Genomic DNA, 24,470 nt, shown 5'->3' on the forward strand with positions numbered 1-24,470 from the left:
AAATAACCGAACGGACGGGATCTCAATCCTCCGTCTTCAGTGCTCATGTCTCCCCCCCCCACTCCGCTCTCGTCTCCCCCATGCCACGAGCGAAACCCTCCGGGCATTGTTTTAAATGGCGGCTCTGTATGTAATGTTAATGTTGATTTAGAAAGAGCATACCGTAGAAATACAATTGTATGTATCCAGCACGTCGTAAAAGCAATTAAAACAGCTTATGTTTACGTGTGATTTCCGGACATTCAGTCCCAAGTCTCCCGTGGAAGGGAGCTCCTATCTCGGCGCTGTCTGAAATGATTCCCTCAAATAAATATATGCGATTGGTTTATCGATTCAGAACGCAGCAAACCAATCACAAAACATGGGCAACATATTGCATAAATAGAGGGGGTACATACAACTGATATAAAGGCTATTAATTATTTTTTAAAGGTATGATTCACGGTGCCCACGTTTCAACAATCAACATACAATGCAGCGACACACACACACACACACACACACACGAAAGTGGACCGACTTCTGGACCCTGTGGCCCGGCCCGCGGAGGACCCCCTAAATTGAGACTGGGTGTCGAGGAGCGTACACCAGTGGTCAACTCCCTGTGCTCAGGGCGAGGTCCCGCGACAAGGGCAATTAATTTTAGTGCGAGGAAACGTCCAGCAAAACACACGAGGACCGGCACAGAAACGCGCTGACAGCGGGCTGCTGTTTTTGGGAAAACTCCGACACAATATTGTTTAGTTGTTTGTCTATCTATCTATATCTGCTAATTTATCAACCGTGTGTGTGTGCGTGCACTGTTTAGTCCACAAACAGTCCACAAGCGACGGATAGCGTTCTGGAGAGTTCAGTTCAGTAGTTCATCCATAGCTTCGATGAGAACCGGAGGGGGGGGTGAATGCACGATGACTTGTCCCCAGAAACGTGACACTCGCGACGGCACACGGAACACAACCTGTTTTCACCGCTTCGACAACTTGTTTCTCATATAAACTTTAATTTCTATCACAAAATATGCTATGGTCTTGCCAAATATCCATTCATATTTCATATACAGCCCATATTCAAAAAGTTTCTTTTTTAATGCGGACAATTGGGTCGGACAGCTTTCCAGAGGGTTTTCGGTTTTGTAAAATGAGCTCAACTCCGCCTCCTCAAACCACGCTGTGCTCTGATTGGCTACACGCAGATTTTTAAAGCTCCAGCTTTTAAAAGCTGCTTTAAAGTTAAGCTCCGGTGAGCAAAAAAAAAAGCAAAAACAAAAAAAAGCTATTGTTCCAGCTTTTAAACGCAGAAGCTGTTCAGCATAGAGATAACATGGGACGAAGAAGCAGAAGCTAGCTTCTGCTTCTTCGGTCTGAATGGGGCTTAACACATAATATTTGACGTATAGTGGACCTGCAGTCTCCCATGCGCGCACTGCGCATGCTCCCTGTATCCAGCTCATTGTCTCGTGCAGGCTGCAGGGTTCAGACCGCTCGCTCAGACTAAACATCTGATTTATAGTTTTATACAGATCTGATTCTCATTTAAATAACTCTACAGATCTTATTGTATTAATATAATAGCTGTATGTGGTAAACATGCCGCAGATCGTCTGGGCTCACTGGAGCCGGATTCACACGGAGGAGACGAACTGAACACCATCATCTGTCTGGAATATAATCTGCTCCATTAAGGCTTGGTTTCTGACAGAGCAACAGCACAGCCTTTAGGTTCAATATATAACAATAATAATATTAATATCTAGGCCTACATGAGAAGCTTCCTGACAGAACAACAGCACAGGCTCCTATAGTTTTAGGTTCAATATATTATTAATAATAAGGAATTTAATTCCTTCCAGCGATCACATGGAACTGAAGAAATCCATGATTTCGGACACGGAGCGCGCGCTGAGGAGCTACGGAGCGGTGTCCCACACGGCACGGAGTCCAGAACACAATGGTATGTTTTATTATAAATAATACTAATAATATGATAGTGTTTTATTACTGCCGTGTCCCAGACACGGGCATGGAGTCAAGACAATGGTATATGTTGTATTATAAATAATATAGTGTCTTAATTATCTCTCTTATTATAATAAGATACTATTCATAGCCGTGTCCCAGACGCCGCATGCAGACAAAGGTATTAAAATATGTTTTAAAGGCTATTAGTGTTTTTTATTAGAGCCGACCGTTATTATAAACATAGTGTTTTATATTGTATTATAATAATCCGTGTCTCAAACCAATTAAACGGCATGGCCAGCAGACAAAGATAGGTGAGCCTCGTGCAGGACATTATATGTTTTATTTAGCCTTACCTGAAATGGCCGCTGTTGTTTGAGACTTTAACATTATATATACGCAAAAAGGTAACAGCTAATAATAATAATAATAATAGGCCTATAGTTGCACCTATAAGCAGTGCACAATGTCTACCATGTCGATCTATAAGCTCATGAGTAGCCCCTGTTGTTATATGTCTGTTTATAATATTAATCTATCAATTAAAAACCGTGGAGTTCTGGCCTATTTTATTTTGTATAGTTATTTTGAAGGGTTTTGAAGAACTGTGATGGATCTCGAGGCTGTATGTAGCCTATTATAATATAATATGTGCCTTTGGTGTGTTTTATTAAGTTCTGAATTGCACCTATATTAAATAAAAAGACGCATGGAGTCAGTTTATAGACTTTAATAATGTTTGTAAGGAATCAGCATGTCTGAACCCCGCATGAGGGGGGCAGTGTGTGTGTGTGTGTGTGTGTGTGTGTGTGTGTGTGTGTGTGTTGATTGATTGATTGATTAACAGCAGAAGCACATGCATCAAAGTATTGTAGCCTACAGTTCAATGCAAGTTCTGAGGATTTTAAGAAAGTGACAGCCCATACATCCACACAGAAAAGTCCTGTCTGATTGACAGCCCCATACATCCACACAGAAAAGTCCTGTCTGATTGACAGCCCATACATCCACACAGAAAAGTCCTATCTGATTGACAGCCCATACATCCACACAGAAAAGTCCTGTATGATTGACAGCCCATACATCCACATAGAAAAGTCCTATCTGATTGACAGCCCATACATCCACACAGAAAAGTCCTGTCTGATTGACAGCCCATACATCCACACAGAAAAGTCCTATCTGATTGACAGCCCCATACATCCACACAGAAAAGTCCTGTCTGATTGACAGCCCATACATCCACACAGAAAAGTCCTGTCTGATTGACAGCCCCATACATCCACACAGAAAAGTCCTGTCTGATTGACAGCCCATACATCCACACAGAAAAGTCCTATCTGATTGACAGCCCATACATCCACACAGAAACGTCCTATCTGATTGACAGCCCCATACATCCACACAGAAAAGTCCTATCTGATTGACAGCCCCATACATCCAAACAGAAAAGTTCTATCTGATTGACAGCCCCATACATCCACACAGAAAAGTCCTATCTGATTGACAGCCCATACATCCACACAGAAAAGTCCTATCTGATTGACAGCCCCATACATCCACACAGAAAAGTCCTATCTGATTGACAGCCCCATACATCCAAACAGAAAAGTCCTATCTGATTGACAGCCCCATACAGCCACACAGAAAAGTCCTGTCGGATTGACAGCCCATACATCCACACAGAAAAGTCCTATCTGATTGACAGCCCATACATCCACACAGAAAAGTCCTATCTGATTGACAGCCCCATGCATCCAATCAGAAAAGTCCTATCTGATTGACAGCCCATACATCCACACAGAAAAGTCCTGTCTGATTGACAGCCCATACCGTACATCCACACAGAAAAGTCCTATCTGATTGACAGCCCATACATCCACACAGAAAAGTCCTATCTGATTGACAGCCCATACATCCACACAGAAAAGTCCTATCTGATTGACAGCCCATACATCCACACAGAAAAGTCCTATCTGATTGACAGCCCCATGCATCCAATCAGAAAAGTCCTATCTGATTGACAGCCCATACATCCACACAGAAAAGTCCTGTCTGATTGACAGCCCATACCGTACATCCACACAGAAAAGTCCTGTCTGATTGACAGCCCATACATCCACACAGAAAAGTCCTGTCTGATTGACAGCCCATACCGTACATCCACACAGAAAAGTCCTGTCTGATTGACAGCCCATACATCCACACAGAAAAGTCCTGTCTGATTGACAGCCCATACCGTACATCCACACAGAAAAGTCCTATCTGATTGACAGCCCATACATCCACACAGAAAAGTCCTATCTGATTGACAGCCCATACATCCACACAGAAAAGTCCTATCTGATTGACAGCCCCATACATCCAATCAGAAAAGTCCTATCTGATTGTCAGCCCATACATCCACACAGAAAAGTCCTATCTGATTGACAGCCCCATACATCCACACAGAAAAGTCCTGTCTGATTGACAGCCCAACCATCCACACAGAAAAGTCCTATCTGATTGACAGCCCATACATCCACGCAGAAAAGTGTGGATGTATGACTTTTCGCAACCTACTGTAATGCTGATGTTGTGTCTTGTGTGCGTGTGAGAGCGACAGACAGACAGACAGACAGACAGACAGACAGACAGACAGGCAGGCAGGCAGGCAGGCAGGCAGGCAGGCAGGCAGACAGACAGACAGACAGACACTGGCTTTAAGCCATGTGGTTTATCACATGGTGTCATTGACCTCAGCTATTTTAGTCGACTAGATCTCAGTGCCGTTATGACACCTGGACGGGTCAGAGGTCAGAGGTCAGAGGCCAGAGGGAATGTTTACCTTGACTCAACATCTGTCGTCAGCAGTGATGATGATGATGATGCAATATTAGTATGCCAATGAGCTGTGTGTGTGCGTGTGTGCACGTGTGTGTGTGTGTGTGTGTGTGTGTGTGTGTCCGTCTGTGTACAGCTAGGAAAAAGATAAGTACAGTATTACAATTTACAATGTAGGCATTTATCAGACGCTCTTAATCCAGAGAGATTTACAGTAAAGCAAGAACAACACATGGCGATACAGTGGGATATCTCTCTATATATAATGGAGAAAAAGTGTTAGCACTATATGTTATGCTTTATAGCTATTGAAAAATATCAGATCTACAAGCTCCTAGCGCGCTACGAGCTTGTAGGTCTGCTATTTTTTTTAAATCGAACAACGACTGACACATAGAAACATAGCTTTTTCAGAAAACTGTCATTTTCAAACAGACATTTTTTAGAATCTGATCTGGGGTCAAAACAGTACATTTTTAATTATCTCCCTCTCTCTCTCTCTCTCTCCCTCTCTGTCTCTCTCCAGGCCAGGGGGACGTGTCCATGGCAGAGAGCTCCATGTCTCCTGACGACATGGAGATGGAGATGGTTCGTATTCAGCGTCTCAGAGAAGTCCTGGTGCGTCGAGAGTCTGAGCTGCGCTTCATGTGAGTATCTCTGTTGTTTTTACAATTTACTGACTTTGATCGTCCATCTATCTATAACCCGTTCTGACCTGAGATCAGATTCTAAAAATGTCTTCTATACATCCTGACAGTTTTCTGAAAAAGCTATGTTTCTATGTCAGTCGTTCTTCAATTTTTAAAAAATAGCAGATCTACAAGCTTGCGCTATACGAGCTTGTACAGACAGACAGACAGACAGACATGTTCTGCTAGGTCTCATAGTTAGTGCTCACTGCATTCGCAATCACAGAGACAGATTCCATAACATCACACACAATAACATCACACACAATAACATCACACACAATAATAATAATAATAATAAAACTTTATTTGTATAGCACCTTTCATGACATGAAATGCAGCTCAAAGTGCTTTACAGAGCAATGGAGAATAAAAGAAAAAAACAAGCAGTAATGCAATACCGTGAGGACATGAATAACAAAAATAAATAAAAGATCAATTAAAAGCAATGTTGTAGAAGTGGGTCTTGAGCTGAGCTTTAAAAATGTCTACAGAGGCTGCCTGACGAAAGTACAGTGGGAGTTTGTTCCACGTCGTCGGCCCGTAGAAGCAAAAAGCTGCTTCCCCATATTTTTTAGTTGCCATTTTTTTAGGCAAAGCGAGCAGGCCAGCAGTGGAAGACCTTAGGGGGCGGTTTGGGACATATTTAGGCAGGCGGTCATGTAGGTAGGAAGGTGCGAGACCATTGAGAGCTTTATAGAGAAGTAAAATAATTTTAAAATCAATCCTAAAAATAACATAACATCTTCAGGGCTGGTGGATGCATTGCAGCATGATGACCTCAGTGAGTCTCCATCATGACTCCATCTCTGTCTATTGATCAGTGCATGCCTATAGATCAATGAGTCAGCATGATGAACTCACTGTGTTCTGATCAGCATAACGTTTCAATCAATGCTAGGGAAGACATGCCTTATGACCCCCCCCCCCCTCTCTTCCTTCCAGCCTTATCCCTCATGGGTTATATCATTATTCTATCATCTATTATATCATTATTCTCATCCATTTACAACATGAATGTTGTGTAAATGGTGCATTTATCAAGGCGCTTTACATAGACTGTGCATTACATTCACCCATTCACACATACACATTCACACACCTTTACATAGATTGTACAATTTACAATTTACAATTTTACAATTTAGGCATCTAGCAGACGCTCTTAATCCAGAGCGATTTACATTAAGCAAGAACAAAAGCATGGGAATACATCACATACAAACATTCATCATGAAACATGCGTAAGATTGCGTAGATTGTGCATTACATTACATTACATTACATTACACATGCGTAGATTGTGCATTACATTCACCCATTCACACACACACACACACACACACACACACACACACACACACCCACACACCTTTACATAGATTGTGTATTACATTCACCCATTCACACACCTTTACATAGATTGTGCATTACAATCACCCATTCACACACCTTTACATAGATTGTGCATTACATTCACCCATTCACACACCTTTACATAGATTGTGCATTACATTCACCCATTCACACACACACACACACACACACACACACACACACACACACACACACACACACACACACATTTACATAGATTGTGCATTACATTCACCCATTCACACACACACACCTTTACATAGATTGTGCATTACATTCACCCATTCACACACATTCACACACCGATGGAGGAGGAAACCATGCACCAACCTGCACATCAGGAGCAATCAACTGCAACCTAATCAAACATCAGAATCCTCTGTGTGTTTCGGTGGTTTTGAGCCAATGGGAGGCCAGAATCATTGTGTCCTCTGTGTGTGTGTGTGTGTGTGTGTGTGTGTGTGTGTGTGTGTGTGTTTCAGGATGGACGACATTCAGCTCTGCAAAGACATCATGACTTTAAAACAGGAGCTGAGACAGATCGTTGCAGTGCCAGGTATAGATACCGCACACGCACGCACGCACGCACGCACGCACGCACGCACGCAGTTAAATGTGACACACACCATGCATAATGCCCTGCTGAATATCTCTCTCTCTCTCTCCTCTCTCTTCTCCCTCTCTCTCTTTCCGTCTCTCCCTCTCTCTCTCTCTAGAGAAGCAGAAGAGTAAAAAGCAGAAACAGAGAGAGGAGGAGCTTATCCTGAACATCCACCAGGTGGTGCAGAAGAGAGACTTCCTGGTTGAGGACGCCGAGGTGGAGAGACTGAGGTACATTAATACTCCTGTCTATGAGAGACTGAGGTACATTGAAGCGCAAATAAATAACATGCATTTTAAAACTGCTTTTAATATCATATTGTCTATCCACAGGGAACAGGAGGAGGACAGGGAGATGGCGGAGTACCTCCGACTGAAGCTGATACCTCTGGAGAAGTTGGCTAAAGTCACACAGAGTGAGTGTGATTTCATATGACATGGATTTAAAGCCATATTGCACGAGAGCGTGTTCTTTATCGTCATTAATGCACCTCCGCGATACCTTTCGGAACTCGCCCTGTGGGCCCTCGAGTGTAATATTGCTATTGTACAACAGTTATCCTTATAACTAAGAGAATCGCTGAAAAATAATGTGTTTTCAATGCCCCTACGACCACAAATGCCCCAATAAACTAGCTAGCCTAGCCACCCAGTCTGCTGGACTCTGGGAGAACAGAAACTATAGCTAGCCTAGCCATCCAGTCTGCTGGACTCTGGGAGAACAGAAACTAGCTAGCCTAGCCATCCAGTCTGCTGGACTCTGAGAGAACAGAAACTAGCTAGCCTAGCCATCCAGTCTGCTGGACTCTGAGAGAACAGAAACTAGCTAGCCTAGCCATCCAGTCTGCTGGACTCTGAGAGAACAGCACGGCTGAATTGTTTGTTTTGATTAGCCGTTGAAATATCGCGGTTTAAGCACGGCTAGAAAGCCGTTTCAACCAATCAGATTGCTTCTTCAAAACGACCCGTTGTATAATCTTGCGTAATGCACGCCAACACAGGCTAAACATTTCAGGGGGCGATCTCATTTCCTTTATCTCCTTTTCTCTGTTTCCTGTTTCCTTTCTTCATCGTCTGCTCAAAGATCCTCCGAAGTCCCAGAAACAGAAGCTGGTCCCTGAGCCGCCGCCCAACAAGCCGTCCGTCACCAGATCGGGAGCGGCCATCATTAAAGACTGCTGCGGCGCCACCCAGTGTGCCGTCATGTAACCACACGCTGCCTGGTTTACACCTCGTCACACCATGTCAATGCATCATGTTTTTAGTTGAATCTCAGTTATAGGCCAGACGTCATCTGCCAGGGGGCGATATGCATTGAGAGGGGCCAGACTTCATCTGCCAGCCTGGGGGCGATATTCATTGAGAGGGGCCAGACTTCATCTGCCTGGGGGGCGATATGCATTGAGAGGGGCCAGACTTCATCTGCCTGGGGGGCGATATGCATTGAGAGGGGCCAGACTTCATCTGCCTGGGGGGCGATATGCATTGAGAGGGGCCAGACTTCATCTGCCTGGGGGGCGATATTCATTGAGAGGGGCCAGAGTGTATCTTCCCCCTGGGGCGATATGCATTGAGAGGGGCCAGACTGTATCTGCCCCCTGGGGCAATATGCATTGAGAGGGGCCAGACTTCATCTGCCAGCCTGGGGGCGATATGCATTGCAAAGGCAGATGAAGGTTGGCTATACGCGAGGCTAGTGTGAGATGTGTCCCAAAACCTGAGGTTTTCCATCACTTCCTGTGAGGGGGGAGATAACTTCCTGTGAGGGGGGAGGTAACTTCCTGTGATCGGGGGCTCAGCTTTTTGGTGTCATTAATAAGCATTTATAAGTTAGTAACACAGCATTTATAAGTTAGTAAGTCTTAACTTGAGATTGCTTAAAGCTGCTATAAGCAATAATGTGTCAAAACTTTAATGACTTTTTTATTTTTTGGTATTCAGACAGCCAGCAATGAGTAAAACGCTCCCAAAAACGTTAGTCTATGTGACACCTCTAGGGGGGCACAATCTGCATTTCAAAGATGTTCCTAGAAGCTTTGTCATTGGTCGAAAGAAACCCGGTCGAAATGACTAACCAATCAGGAAGTAGACAGGCAAATTGACCAATGACAAAGCTTCTAGGAAAATCTTTGAATGCAGATTCCCCTAGATGTGTCACAGAGACTACATTTTTGGGGGGGAGCGTTCTACAAATTGCTGGCTGTCTGAAGAAAAAAGAAGAAAAAAAAAGAAGATCATTAAGATTTTTACATATTATTGCTTATAGCAGCTTTAACAAAGTATAAAGTTGATTGTGCAGGAATATAAGAAAAATAATAAAGATATGAAGTGAAATGAACAGCAAGGTTAATGTATATAGTATATGGGTTTATTCAGAAGCAGACAAATGCGGTCACAGCATCAGGTAAACACGTTAAGATGGCGTGAAGGTGTCGCCCCTGAGTGGAATAGACATTTCAACAAAACTATAAGCACAATGTCCCCCAAGTTGACTACATATCCCAGGGTGCTCTCTCCCCCAAGTTGACTACATATCCCAGGGTGCTCTCTCCCTCAAGTTCACTACATATCCCAGGGTGCTCTCTCCCTCAAGTTCACTACATATCCCAGGGTGCTCTGTCCCTCAAGTTCACTACATATCCCAGGGTGCTCTGTCCCTCAAGTTCACTACATATTATCCCAGGGTTCTCTGATTTAGCTGATTTACAAGATCACATTGTGGCACGAAGCGATGTGTTCTGAGCTTGTAGATCTGCTATTTTCACAATAGTTTTGGGCAAACATCACATTCCCCTTTTGGGTCTCGGTCTGAAAGGTTTGGGAACCACTGAGGGGTCAAGTATGGACTAATAACTGAGGGGTCAAGTATGGACTAATAACTGAAGTGCATGATTAGAACAAAATTAAGGTCTAAGACCTGTAGATATTTGTGTCCAGTTAAGATCATAACTATCTCAGACGGTGTTCTTTGACTAGAACGTCACAATAGAGCACCCAAGTCCTGACGTCACTCGCTCTCGTCCCCCCCCCTGGTTCACGGAAGTAATTTCTCTATGGAAAGCTCATCTTAAAAATCGTTTCATTAATTGTGGTCCAAAAATAAACAAGCCGTCTCGGCGTTATTGTCAGGGAGGTGTCTCTGTATTGTTATATTGTCAGGGAGGTGTCTCTGTATCGTTATATTGATAGGGAGGTGTCTCTGTATCGTTATATTGTCAGGGAGGTGTCTCTGTATCGTTATATTGATAGGGAGGTGTCTCTGTATCGTTATATTGATAGGGAGGTGTCTCTGTATCGTTATATTGTCAGGGAGGTGTCTCTGTATCGTTATATTGATAGGGAGGTGTCTCTGTATCGTTATATTGATAGGGAGGTGTCTCTGTATCGTTATATTGATAGGGAGGTGTCTCTGTATCGTTATATTGATAGGGAGGTGTCTCTGTATCGTTATATTGTCAGGGAGGGGTCTCTGTATCGTTATATTGTCAGGGAGGTGTCTCTGTATCGTTATATTGTCAGGGAGGTGTCTCTGTGTCGTTATATTGTCAGGGAGGTGTCTCTGTATCGTTATATTGATAGGGAGGTGTCTCTGTGTCGTTATATTGATAGGGAGGTGTCTCTGTATCGTTATATTGTCAGGGAGGTGTCTCTGTATCGTTATATTGATAGGGAGGTGTTTCTGTATCGTTATATTGATAGGGAGGTGTCTCTGTATCGTTATATTGTCAGGGAGGTGTCTCTGTATCGTTATATTGATAGGGAGGTGTTTCTGTATCGTTTACGACCGTCAGTCACTCATATATGATTTTTCTAGTGGAAACGTAACTAATTCAGCAGCATAGTATAACAAGAGCGTTTTCTCTCAGTCAGTTGATTCTTCATATCCATATGAGTGAAACGGCCGGGATGACATGTTTATTTTTCAAACACAGTTCTTATATGAGGCGATCTAAAATCCCCCCAATGGGGATTACAATGCAAATAAAAAGTACATGAACCCGTGAATTTGAGCCTTCTAGCGATATTGACGTCAGACTTCGGTGCTCTATATTCCAAGCTGAAATAAGGATAAACGATATGGACTCATCCTTTTTAGTCTACACTCCTTCCTTTCAGGTCATATTGTTTTAAACATGAGATGTGATTGTTCCGTTATGTATTTCTGATGTGTTCAGTGCCACAGTAACCTCAGTTACAGTAACAGTTTATCAGCCACTGGGAAATAAATCTAAATAAGAACAGAGGAATATAGTCCGGCATGCAGTCGAGGTGGACGGGTGGGAGATTTGGTATAATTTATAGTCTTTTTATTGCCCTAAAATATTGTCTATGTACATACTGTACAATACTGTACATGCATTCATGAATCCAGATTGTCAAAAATGTCAATCTTTCCTGATGCTTTATGTAGCATGTGACATGTCAAACTAGGGTTTTTTCATGATCCATTCCAAGCATTAGTTTTGCACAAAATACACTCCTTGGGCTAAAAGCAGCCATAAGCACTTGCCCAAATGTGCTGACCTCATCACATATGGCATGACGTCTATGTCCGTTATAACCCAAGGAGTGTTTTTTTGTTTTGTTTAATATTCTACTTAACACTATGACGTTGGAGCAGCCGTTCTGACCGGATTTGAGATTTAAAAGTTTATTTTCTTAGCCCATGGAGTCCAGAGAAAGTTCCCCTTGCATGACTTTGTCTAAATATTCAATTGAAATCATCTCTGTTTTTTTCCCCATTTGAAACGTTTTGTAAATATGATTTTAGGCATATATCTCTTACTCTGTCTGGCTATTATCGGCACAATCGACCGCGCTGCTTGATAATGGTGTCTTTTATAAACCGATTCCCCGACATTTCCTTTTCACTTGATATCGTTTCGTAGAGAGGGCCTACACAACCGATCTATATACCAAATGAAAGCCTGATTACATGGTATTTTGAGTTTTTTAAAATGAGCAAAAAATTAGCGAGTTATGATTTAAAGAAAAGAGGGGTGGAGGAAAAAAAAGAACACACATGCACACAGACAGCTAGCAAAAGGAAAATTTGACATTTTTGCCTGCCATAGGATGTTAATGGTATAGGGTCACAAGAAACCCCAATAAAACAAATGCCCAATAGTGACAGCCGGTCAGCAAGTGGATTCATGAATGTATGTACAGTGTGTGTGTGTATAGACAATATTTTAGGCCAAAATAAAAAGACTATATACCAAATTTCCCACTTGAAACAAAAGAAGCCAGTCGGCAGCCAGACCACTATATGCTCGAGCAAACGGATAATGCCAACAGAAGAAGCAAACCTGCATCCAGTGCATTTAGCCTCGCTTTTCCCTTCTTTTAATAAAACCATGAAATGAACGCAGTTCTCTTGTAAATGCCACAGATCCTAATGTTGGAATGAAGTGCATTTCAGGGCATTAGTGACTAATATGTAAACTAAACTAAACTAAAGCCTAAAGTGTTGATCTTTGTCACACTTTATCTTTCCTGCTACCTTGGTATACATTAAAGGTCTGATATTACTGCATACATTCTGTTTAGTAATACATTAAAGGTCAATTACTGCATACATTCTGTTTAATACAGTAAAGAAGGTCTGATATTGCTGCATACATTCTGTTTAGTAATATACAGTGAAGAAGGTACCTGATAATTATTATTGAATGCATAAAGTATATGCAGACAATGAGCTGCAGCTTCCTGTATATATGTTTAAATAAAAAAGCATCTTTCAGGCTATATGGTGGATGTGTTGTTGTGAAGGTAACAGGTACGGTCGCCCCTTTTCCATCTGAAACATTGTAGCCTATAACTGCCATGACCAAATCCGTAAAAAGTAACTTTAACTGTAAAGCCGAGGAAAACAAAAGCAATCCTCGGGAGCTCTGGAAGCTACTAAACAACCAGCTATGCTGTGGTCAGAAACTAAAAACCAGGTTTACAAACATAAACATAAACATCAAAACGAACGACACCCGGCCTCATCACTGACAAGCTTGATGCGGCCACAACTATTTAAAACGTCTTCTTTACAAACATTGCAACAATGCTGGTTGACAAACTGCCCTCCCACTCTGGGCGTTTTGGTGTAGAGCACATCAAAGCCTTCTACAAAAACCTATAGGTGTTTGTAAAGATGATTTTAAAGTGGAAATGGTACTTAAAAGACTGAGTGCTATTCAACCCCACTTGCAATGACAATATTATTCTTTCCAAATATCTCAGAGACTCGGCCATCTCTACACCTCCAATCATCACCCACATAATAAACCTCTCCATCAAACAGGGACAGGACAAGATTTAAAAATGGCCAAAGTAACCCCCCCCCCCCCCCCACACAAGAAAGGGAGCAAATTAGACCGTGGCCCCTACCGCCCTATTTCTATTCTAAGCTCCATCTCGAAAGTGATGGAAAAAAATAGTCTATGAACAGGTTGAAAAGTATCTTGCCACTAATCAATGAATGTACAAATTCCAATCTGGCTTCAGAACGTCCCACTCCACTGACACAAGCCTCCTCTAAGTATTTGCAGTTTAGAAAGTGCTCGTTGGATATCACTCTACGGCCCAGGCGTACCACCCGTTTTGAATTTGCACATAACGCAGGAGGCAGCAGGACGTGGCTTTACTGAAAACGAGTGCTTCCAAACTCCGATGGCAAGACGGCCACCGATATCCTGCTCCGCCCTTAGGCTCCGCCCTCTCCTCACTGACGTGGACAACCAGAGATACTCGTCAAAGTCTTTAAAACAATAAAGATTTGACAGTGTCTACTCTAGTCTCTCAGTGAAGAAGCGTATGAAGACTTTGGTTGTACAACACAATTTACAATGTAGGCATTTAGCAGACGCTATAGCTCTTAATCTTACATTAAGAACAAAAACATGGCAATACATCACATACAGTACATAAAGACTAGTTGTCATGAATCATACGTAAGCTAAGAACATAAGTGGAATACTGTATCTATATAATGAAACTATGCATATATTATAATATATATACTATATAGTGCGGTCTACATAAACGCTATATATAAGGTCGACTTCACACCAGAAAGCTTTACTGCGATTAAAACAAATCCTGCTTCACATTGTCGGAAAATGTGCTTCTATGGCAGGTGTGAAGCCTCATTCGAATCCTAACGCGCATCAAAGAACCGCATTCTACTCCACCAATCGCTTCCAATCGCACTTGATTTGGATTCGGTGCAGGTGGGAATGCAATCCGCATTGTTGGAGTTGGAGACGGAGAAGGGATATTTTACGCAGCGCTAAGATGTCCCCTTTACCGTAAATAGACGTGATCGAATGAGGAGACCGAAGCCCTCATCGAAATATGGTCATATATTATGAGCACATGAATCAATTGCTTAAGGAAACACATAAAAACACAGCAGTGTATTCTGTCTGTGCGTAAACATATGAGGGCAGTCACTGTGTGCTGGAGACTTTCTTCATCTTGTTTAAATATAAATACTGCAAAAAACGTCTGTCACCATTACACACTTCTGTTGTCCATTAATGGTCACACAAATAATTGTGATTAACGGTTTAATTGTGTTCTGTATTGAACATTGGAACGTTACGTGTATTTCTGTTTGCCTTTAACCAATTCTGGGCGGGAACCCTTTTTGGCGTTTTAAGCATTATGTTATGCTTTCGCTATTTAAAAATAGCAGATCTACAAGCTCATAGCGCGGCACCGAATGACGTGCTACGAGCTTGTAGGTCTGCTATTTTTTTAAATGTGATACAAATCTTTGAATGTATGTTTTCAGAGCAAACGTTTTTAACTAAAATCTTTGCTTCTGTTGAAGCCTCAAAGTCATGTGGTTCAATTTGCCGACAGGCCAATTGTGACAGGCCTATAATCACTGGAACAGACGTTATTATATTATACAACCTAGTCCTCGTTCACATCTTTTAATAGTTTATTACATTATTCCTCGTTCACATCTATAATAGAGTTTATTACATTATTCCTCGTTCACATCTATAAAATGCTGACATTTACGTAATGCAAAAGTCTGATGTTAAACAAACGACCAATAATGTGTACATCAAGCAAAACACCCTGGAAATTAAATCTGACTGAATATAATAATTATTATTATTAATAACAATAATATAGCACCCCTAGAAATAATTAATAAAACAGCAGACGTGTGTGTGGTGTGATATATATATATATATATATATATATATATATATATATATATATATATATATATGAGATATGGCACTTCATTCAAGCTGTGTCTGTGATGTGACCCACCCCGAAAAACCAACAAAATAATCACACGTTTTCAAACGAAACAAAATTACCCGACGACAGAAAAATAAATATCACAAAATCCCCAACGCTCCGCTGAACGATAACACCCATGTCTAAAACGTAATGCTATGTCTAAAACGTAATGCTATGTCTAAAACGTAGCGCTATGTCTAAAACGTAGCACTATGTCTAAAACGTAGCGCTATGTCTAAAACGTAATGCTATGTCTAAAACGTAACGCTAACGTCCAAGACGGGCGCATATCTCTGGTCAGACGTCCGACACTGCAACACATCCTAACTTAAAGGAGAATTTCGGACTAGAAGGCTTTCTTACCTTTATTTGTAGTTGTTACGTCCCCACCAAAGAGGTCCAGGTGTTATTTGTAATCGTTACGTCACCACCAAAGAGGTCCAGGTGTTATTTGTAATCGCTACGTCCCCACCAAAGAGGTCCAGGTGTTATTTGTAGTCGTTACGTCACCACCAAAGAGGTCTAGGTGTTATTTGTAGTTGTTACATCCCCAACAAAGAGGTCCAGGTGTTATTTTGTGCAAAAGTTCATTATTTCCCCTACCCTAAGCCCTCAATGGTGGGGACGTAACAACTACAAATAACACCTGGACCTCTTTGGTGGTGACGTAACAACTAGAAATAAAGGTAAGACAGCCTTCTAGCATGGAATCCATTCACCCTAATGTCCTAACAGCTCGACACGCTACCCCAAACCGCACACGGAAGCCATGAGTGACTCTTAACCAGCCACGCATGTGTCTTAACCAACCGGCCGCGCATGTGTCTCAACCGGTCACACATGTTGGAGCCACGGGGGATGTTGCATTCACACGAGCAGACGCAAAGATCTACAGTCTACCATTCACTGTCAATGGAAGCCAGCGACATGAAAATACAGATCTACAGTCTACCATTCACTGTCAATGGAAGCCAGCGACATGAAAATACAGAGATACAGTCTACCATTCACTGTCAATGGAAGCCAGCAACATGAAGATACAAAGATAGTCTACCATTCATTGTCAATGGAAGCCAGCGACATGACATGCAAAGATATAGCTGCTCCAAATGATAGTCCCATTGCGTCTTCCCGTGTGAACGCACCATGGGTTGGTTAAACATACCAACAGTCCTACAGTCATGAGCCACGACACGCTACCCAAAACCTGACCGCACGCGGCCCCGCCCCCATGGGTGATTCTTAACCCGCAGCACATGTCGGGAGCGACGGGTGATTTTTAACCCGCAGCACGAGTGATTTTTAAGCTGCCACGGGTGATTTGTAACCCGCAGAACGGGTTAGTTGTAACTGGCAGCGCATGTCGGGAGCGACAGTGTTGTCAGACTAGTTACTGTAGGACTAAACAATGTCTAACCGACCCATTGGACTAGTGACTGTAGGACTAACCGATGTCTAACCAACCCATTGGACTAGTGACCGTAGGACTAACCGACCCGTCCAAAACACAACGCAATGTCCAAACCGTAACAATATTATTGTTTTTGAGAGATCCACTGAAAATGTTTTTAGACTTTTTTTTTTTTTTTTTTTTTGAGACGATGTGGTCGAGAAGAAGATCCTCAGATATGGAGAAGATGAGCAGGTCTCCTCCCGTTGGGTCTCCTCTCCTCTCCTCCTGCATGCGCTCCTCACCTGCTCACACGTCCACCACCATCTTTTTGTGTATGTCTAGTCCTCCCACGACCTTCAGGGGGAGACAAACACAAACACGCACAGACATAACTTAACCCACTAGACCCACTCCCACATGGAGATCTCTGTGTCTGTCTGTCTGTCTGTATCTAAAGAGGGCAAACTGACTGACTGTGAAAAGTGGACTGGTTAAGTAGGCTAATCAATTTGCAGGTGTGGGGTTGCCATGGCAATCAATTGGCTGAGGCAGAGGCACAGGTGACCAGTGCCTTTTGTGATGGTTCTGGAGAACCGTGGGTCCGACCGACTTGAGGCCGGGAACAGTTGTGGCCCCCGGCCTATTCTAGTGGAATACCTCTGTTCTAGATTCTACCTACCTACCAGAACTTTATGGAGGTACTGCTACCTACCAGACAGAACGGGCCAGAGCCCGACTACCTACCAGACAGAACCCAGACAGAACGGGCCAGAGCCCGACTATACCTACCAGACAGAACCCAGACAGAACGGGCCGGAGCCCGACTACCTACCAGACAGAACCCAGACAGAACGGGCCGGAGCCCAACTACCTACCAGACAGAACCCAGACAGAACGGGCCGGAGCCCGACTACCTACCAGACAGAACCCAGACAGAACGGGCCGGAGCCCGACTACCTACCAGACAGAACCCAGACAGAACGGGCCGGAGCCCGACTACCTACCAGACAGAACCCAGACAGAACGGGCCAGAGCCCGACTATACCTACCAGACAGAAACCAGACAGAACGGGCCGGAGCCCGACTACCTACCAGACAGAACCCAGACAGAACGGGCCGGAGCCCAACTACCTACCAGACAGAACCCAGACAGAACGGGCCGGAGCCCGACTACCTACCAGACAGAACGGGCCAGAGCCCGACTATACCTACCAGACAGAACCCAGACAGAACGGGCCGGAGCCCGACTACCTACCAGACAGAACCCAGACAGAACGGGCCGGAGCCCGACTACCTACCAGACAGAACGGGCCGGAGCCCGACTACCTACCAGACAGAACCCAGACAGAACGGGCCGGAGCCCGACTACCTACCAGACAGAACGGGCCAGAGCCCGACTACCTACCAGACAGAACTCCTGGAAGGAGATCTTCCCGTCTCCGTCGCGGTCGGCGTTGATGATGGTCTTGTCGACGATCTGCTGCAGCTGCGTGTCCTTCAGGTTGCTGCCCACCATCATCTTCAGAACCTGGAACAGCTCGCCGTTGGAGATGTAGCCGTCCTTGTCCATGTCGTAGATCCTGAAGGCGACTGTTTGGGGGTCGCACAAGGTCAACACGGGGGTCAGGGTCAGAGGTCAACTTTAGTCGTTTTCAACCAATGTTCATGTTTCAGGTTGTTGTTAGAGAAAGGAAAAGATGAGTGTTCGTTTTCATTTTTTTTCTTCATTTGCTGCTTTCTTTGGTTTTAGGGATTTTAGCTGTTTTTGACAGGGGGGGGGGGAAGGCCGGGGTATTCAAATGGTCGGCCCCCTCTAGTGGCCTAGACGCAAGAGCTGTGCACAAAATGTATTTACATAAATCATTGTGTTTGAACACAAAATCCATTTTTGAGAACGCACACATTTTCTCCGGGGGGCGCAAGCTGTGCGTCCCCCCACACACACACTCACTCTACAGTTGTGGCCCCCGGACTAATCTAGTTAAGGCCTAGTCATACTCCAGTTTTAGGTGATAAGGTGACCACCGAAAACTACAACAATTAACAATTTAAAATGTACAATTTAGACATTTATCAGACGCTCTTAATCCAGAGCGATTTACAGTAAGCAAGAACAACACATGGTAATACATAATAGTCATGAATCATACATAAACTAAGAACCTAGCAGTGGAATCTATATAATGAAACTATGTGTATACACTATAGAGCGTCGCAGTCCCTCCCCCTTTCAGAACGACGAGTGGCCCAGGAAATTATTCTCCGTTCATTTTCTCCATAGGCTTTTCAAAAAGTATTTATATAAAGACGGTTACGCCGCGGACAAAGCCAACTCGGATCGTGACAAATCATGACAACAAACACAATATTTTGTGCCGATCAAATAATTTGAAAGAAGAAAATAAAAGGCAGGCGACAACACTATTTGTTTTGTTTTTCCTCTTATAAATTATTTGATCGGCCAAAAACATTGTGTTCATTACAATTTACAATTTAGGCATTTATCAGACGCTCTTAATCCAGAGCGATTTACATTAAGCAAGAACAAAAGCATGGGAATACATCACATAAAAACATTTATCATGAAACATGCGTAAGCTAAGAAAGTAACAGTGGAATATCTATATAATGAAACTATACATATGAACTATACATATTATACTACTATGCTATACATATGTACTATGGCGTGCTATGACTACATATACAATGTAATTATAGCGCTGTCTACATAACATGCTATAAGTCTGTATCAAATGCTATCTAAGTCTACAGAAATGCTATTTAAGGGGGTAGGGTAAGTGCTATGGGCCAGATCCTGTGATCCTGTAATCATTGTCATGATTTGTCACGATCCGAATTGGCTTTGTCCGCGGCGTAACAGTCTTTAAATAAATACTTTTTGAAAAGCCTATAGAGAAAGTGAATGGAGAATCATTTCCTGGGCCACTCGTCGTTCTGAAAGGGGGAGGGACTGCAACGCTCTATAGAGTGCTATGTCTACATAAAATGCTATCTAAGTTACATAAGTTGAGCCTTTGCATACGCCTGTAAGGTGGTCGAGGCTAGGGGAGGGGCTACGGGGCTAAGGTGGGTTTTCAGATTGCGGCGGAAGATTGGGAGTGAATCTGCAGTTCACCCAAACACATCTCTCTGTTTTTAATAAAATAAGTGCTCACTGCGTTCGCAACTACAACATGACGTCACTGAGCCGCACTAAAACTACAACATGACGTCACTGAGCCGTGGTGGTAAGAGACTCACAGCTCATTTAAGGCGGTATTACTGTGATAGGTGTATATAAATACATCTATCACAGTAATACCGCCTTAAATACACCTAGTCCACGTATTAAAATAATAATTAAGTAATTAATTAAAATAAAATTGTTGCTATAAAGCAACACTGGGTCTTAGAGGGTTAAGGTGGTATTTACTGTGATAGGTGTATTTAAGGCGGTATTACTGTGATAGGTGTATTTAAGGCGGTATTACTGTGATAGGTGTATTTAAGGCGGTATTACTGTGATAGGTGTATTTAAGGCGGTATTACTGTGATAGGTGTATTTAAGGCGGTATTACTGTGATAGGTGGATTTAAGGCAGAATTACTTATAGGTGGATTTAAGGCGGCATTACTGTGATAGGTGTATTTAAGGCGGTATTACTGTGATAGGTGGATTTAAGGCGGTATTACTCACAGCGTAACTTCATCTCTTTGTCTCCTTTCACACTGAACTGGGACACGCCCTCGATGAATTCTGGGAAGAGGACAAAGGTCAAAGGTCAGCAGTTAACATTTACAATGTAGTCATTCATCAGACGCTCTGAATCCATTTAGACCCGAGGACCAATCAGACGCTCCGAATCCATTTAGACCCGAGGACCAATCAGACGCTCTGAATCCATTTAGACCCGAGGACCAATCAGACGCTCTGAATCCATTTAGACCCGAGGACCAATCAGACGCTCTGAATCCATTTAGACCCGAGGACCAATCAGACGCTGTGAATCCATTTAGACCCGAGGACCAATCAGACGCTCTGAATCCATTTAGACCCGAGGACCAATCAGACGCTCTGAATCCATTTAGACCCGAGGACCAATCAGACGCTCTGAATCCATTTAGACCCGAGGACCAATCAGACGCTCTGAATCCATTTAGACCCGAGGACCATTCTACAAATCCTACTATAAATGCATCAAGCGCAATTTTAATTGTAAAGTTGGAAATCTCCTACTAATTTCATGTGACACAAAGACACATCGTTGATGTAGGCGACCGGAAATAGGCCAATGTAACGGCATAAAACTGCCCCAAAACAGCAAAAATGTTGCGCGAGCGTGAAGGGGGGACCCTTCGAGCTTCAGTGCCTCAAAGGTGTTAATCCGGCCCTGCTAGCTGGCCCCTTGATCCGGACCTACCTTTGAAGTCGACCTCTCCGTTCCCGTCCGTGTCGAAGATGTCGATGACCCTCTGGACCAGCGGGTTCTGCTGCAGCTCGGGCAGAGACATGAACTCCTCCACGCTCAGAGAACCTGAGTTATCCAAGTCCAGCTTCTTGAAGCGCTTCCCCAGACGCTTGATCTCATCAGCGTCGACTAGAGAGAGATAGAGAGACATTACGTTAACTAGAGAGAGAGAGAGAGACATTACGTTAACTATAGAGAGAGAGAGAGAGAGAGAGAGAGAGAGAGAGAGAGAGAGAGAGAACTAGTCTGCTGCAATCTGACAGTTTTAACCAGTCTGCTGCAATCTGACAGTTTTAACCAGTCTGCTGCAATCTGACAGTTTTAACCAGTCTGTGACTAGTCTGACTCTGAATAAGTCTGTTAGTTAACTTGTGGAGTCACCTTAACCCATTTAGACCTGAGGACGATTCTACAAATGTCTTCTAAATCCTGACAGTTTTCTGAAAACAGTGGTTCTCAAACATTTTCACGTCAAGGACCCCAGAATTATATGTATAGGCCTAATTGGCTGCAGACCCCCATCTGACAATATGTCGTTCCAGGGACCCTGAAAGAATATATTCCACATTTGTGCCACATTTTTATTTTTTTAATAGCAGATCTACAAGCTTGTAACGCGGCACTATGAGCTTGTAGATCTGCTGTTTTTCAACAGCTAAAGCATAACATAATGCTTAAAACACCTTAATTGTAACGTATTGTTAGTGTGACTGTGAAAGAAAGAAAGAAATAAAGAAAGAAAGGTCATACTTACAGTGTGTGCACATCTCCAGTGGAAAACTAGCTTCATTTCCCTGTAAAACACAACATAGTTTAATTTCCCTGTAATGGGATTATAATCCCTTTTATCTAAAGCAGGGGTCTTCAACAGCGCGTCGGGGACCCCTAGGGGGTCCTCAGAGTTACTACACCTTCATAAATCTGGCAGAGTTGTGTATTCACCCAAAGAATAAGATTTGGAGTCAGATATTGTCCTCTGGTTTCACATCCATGTTAAAGTTATGGTTGAAAACATGTGTTTAGTAGCAATTTGCAATTTCCAATTTGCGTTTGGATGAGTGGGGAGTCCAGGAAGGAAGTGAGCCCAGTGTCCATGAAATCATGGAGCCCATGGACACTTTGAAATACTAAAATATCAACAAAACAAACACACATATTACCCACATTAAAAACCTCCAGGAAAGTGTTTCTTGTCTCCAATACATCATTAAAATAAGATCTGGTTGCAAAAGGGGTGAAGTGGCCCTTTAATATTGCTTAAATCTGCAACAATCTTATACAACATGCAGGCTGTTTTATCTGGCTCTCAGCTAATGGGTCTTTGAGCTGAGAAACGTTGAACACACTATAGCAATTTCATGATTACTGTCCCAATATAGAGCTATTTAACACGGTTACTGAACACACTCTATAGCAATGATTACTGTCACAATATAGAGCTATTTAACACGGTTACTGAACACACACTATAGCAATGATTACTGTCACAATATAGAGCTATTTAACACGGTTACTGAACACACACTATAGCAATGATTACTGTCACAATATAGAGCTATTTAACACCGTTAATGAACACACACTATAGCAATGATTACTGTCACAATATAGAGCTATTTAACACTGTTAATGAACACACACACTATGATTACTGCCCCAATATAGAGCTATTTAACACCGTTACTGAACACACTCTAGCAATGATTACTGTCACAATATAGAGCTATTTAACACTGTTAATGGACACACACACACACACACACACACACACACACACACACACACACTATGATTACTGTCACAATATAGAGCTATTTAACACCGTTACTGAACACAGTAACACACACTATAGCAATGATTACTGTCGAGCTATTTCACACTGTTACTGACCACACATTATAGCAATGATTACGGTCACAATACAATGCTAATAATACATAATAATAATAATAATAATAATAATAAACCCATAACAGTAGCATTAGCTTCCATGCTACACTGTTATGTGTAATACATTACACATATAGTGACTACTATAGTGATAAACCGTGCATGTGTCTTACCATGGCGTCGGTCGTTCTCTTCCACACGTTCAGGAATTAAAGTTCATTTGAAATGTTTGAACGATTTGATCTGTTTGGTTTTCATTCACTGCACACTTCCTGCTTCAGAGACGGAGGTTTACACTGATAGTGGTGACCTGTAAGAATGTTGTTTCCATTCACTGCACTTCCTGCTGTGGGGGGGGGGTTAATCCGACATTGGTGACCTGTAGAATGAATTTACTTGGTTGAGAGTTAACTGGTGGCTACCATATATGGTTGGGGCTCAATGCTTTAAAAACAGCGCCCTCCGAAGTCACTGAATTCCACAGGTGAACACTTGTGGTGTGACGCGTGGCTTATCTTATTGGCGCAGAGGATGGAACCTTTGATGGAACCGTGGAGTCAAACCCCACTAAGAATAACACACTTCAGAATAAAACCCAGAAAATAAGAATATTATACAAGATAGACTGTAAAAAAAATATATATATATATATATATATAAAAAGCCCTGAAAACTTCTCTATATTGTGATTTTTACCTGAAAATAACAATATAGGCTATTAACGATTCTGTTTTTATTTTGTAGTGGAAATTCTCGTTAGCTTCCACTTAATTGTTTCTGTCATACAACAAAACCTAAATAAATAATTCATATTATATTATTTCGTTTTTGTGAATAAAAGAAAGCCCTGGGATGTTTCTGTTGTTGAATGATAAAATAAACACTATTTCGTACAATAAATAATTTTAATCCAAGCAGTGAAGCAGATCATTTTGCTGATGTTGATATGACAGTTGTATATGCCCAGTGGTTGTCAAACTGGGGTCCGAGGACCCCGGTGGGTCCTTGAA

The 24,470-nt window shown here is 42.6% G+C and overlaps 2 protein-coding genes across 3 annotated transcripts; one reads left to right on the top strand and one right to left on the bottom strand.

The window, feature by feature from the left end:
* Window positions 1-1,856: 1,856 nt before the first annotated feature.
* On the top strand, window positions 1,857-8,656 carry bmerb1 (bMERB domain containing 1; the record flags this gene model as incomplete). The annotated part of the gene is made up of 6 exons (XM_080759538.1): window positions 1,857-1,950; window positions 5,308-5,428; window positions 7,330-7,403; window positions 7,564-7,678; window positions 7,781-7,863; window positions 8,532-8,656. The coding sequence occupies 6 exons, from the start codon at window positions 1,857-1,859 to the stop codon at window positions 8,654-8,656; spliced, it is 612 nt and encodes a 203-aa protein (XP_080615664.1).
* A 6,705-nt stretch (window positions 8,657-15,361) lies between these two features.
* On the bottom strand, window positions 15,362-23,766 carry ppp3r1b (protein phosphatase 3 (formerly 2B), regulatory s1ubunit B, alpha isoform, b). Of its 2 annotated transcripts, none has more exons than XM_080759473.1 (6): window positions 23,634-23,766; window positions 22,325-22,364; window positions 21,523-21,699; window positions 20,799-20,858; window positions 18,505-18,689; window positions 15,362-17,453 (listed from the first exon to the last, which is right to left on the bottom strand). In XM_080759473.1, the coding sequence occupies exons 1-6, from the start codon at window positions 23,634-23,636 to the stop codon at window positions 17,406-17,408; spliced, it is 513 nt and encodes a 170-aa protein (XP_080615599.1). In that variant the 5' UTR covers window positions 23,637-23,766; the 3' UTR covers window positions 15,362-17,405. The 2 variants fall into 2 exon arrangements, with proteins under 2 accessions (XP_080615599.1, XP_080615600.1); XM_080759474.1 differs by lacking the exon at window positions 15,362-17,453 and adding an exon at window positions 18,298-18,393 and having other exon boundaries at window positions 18,426-18,689.
* Window positions 23,767-24,470: the final 704 nt, after the last annotated feature.

This window comes from Protomyctophum bolini, assembly GCF_963924005.1.
Source record: "Protomyctophum bolini genome assembly, chromosome: 3".
In the NCBI taxonomy this organism is placed as follows: domain Eukaryota; kingdom Metazoa; phylum Chordata; class Actinopteri; order Myctophiformes; family Myctophidae; genus Protomyctophum; species Protomyctophum bolini.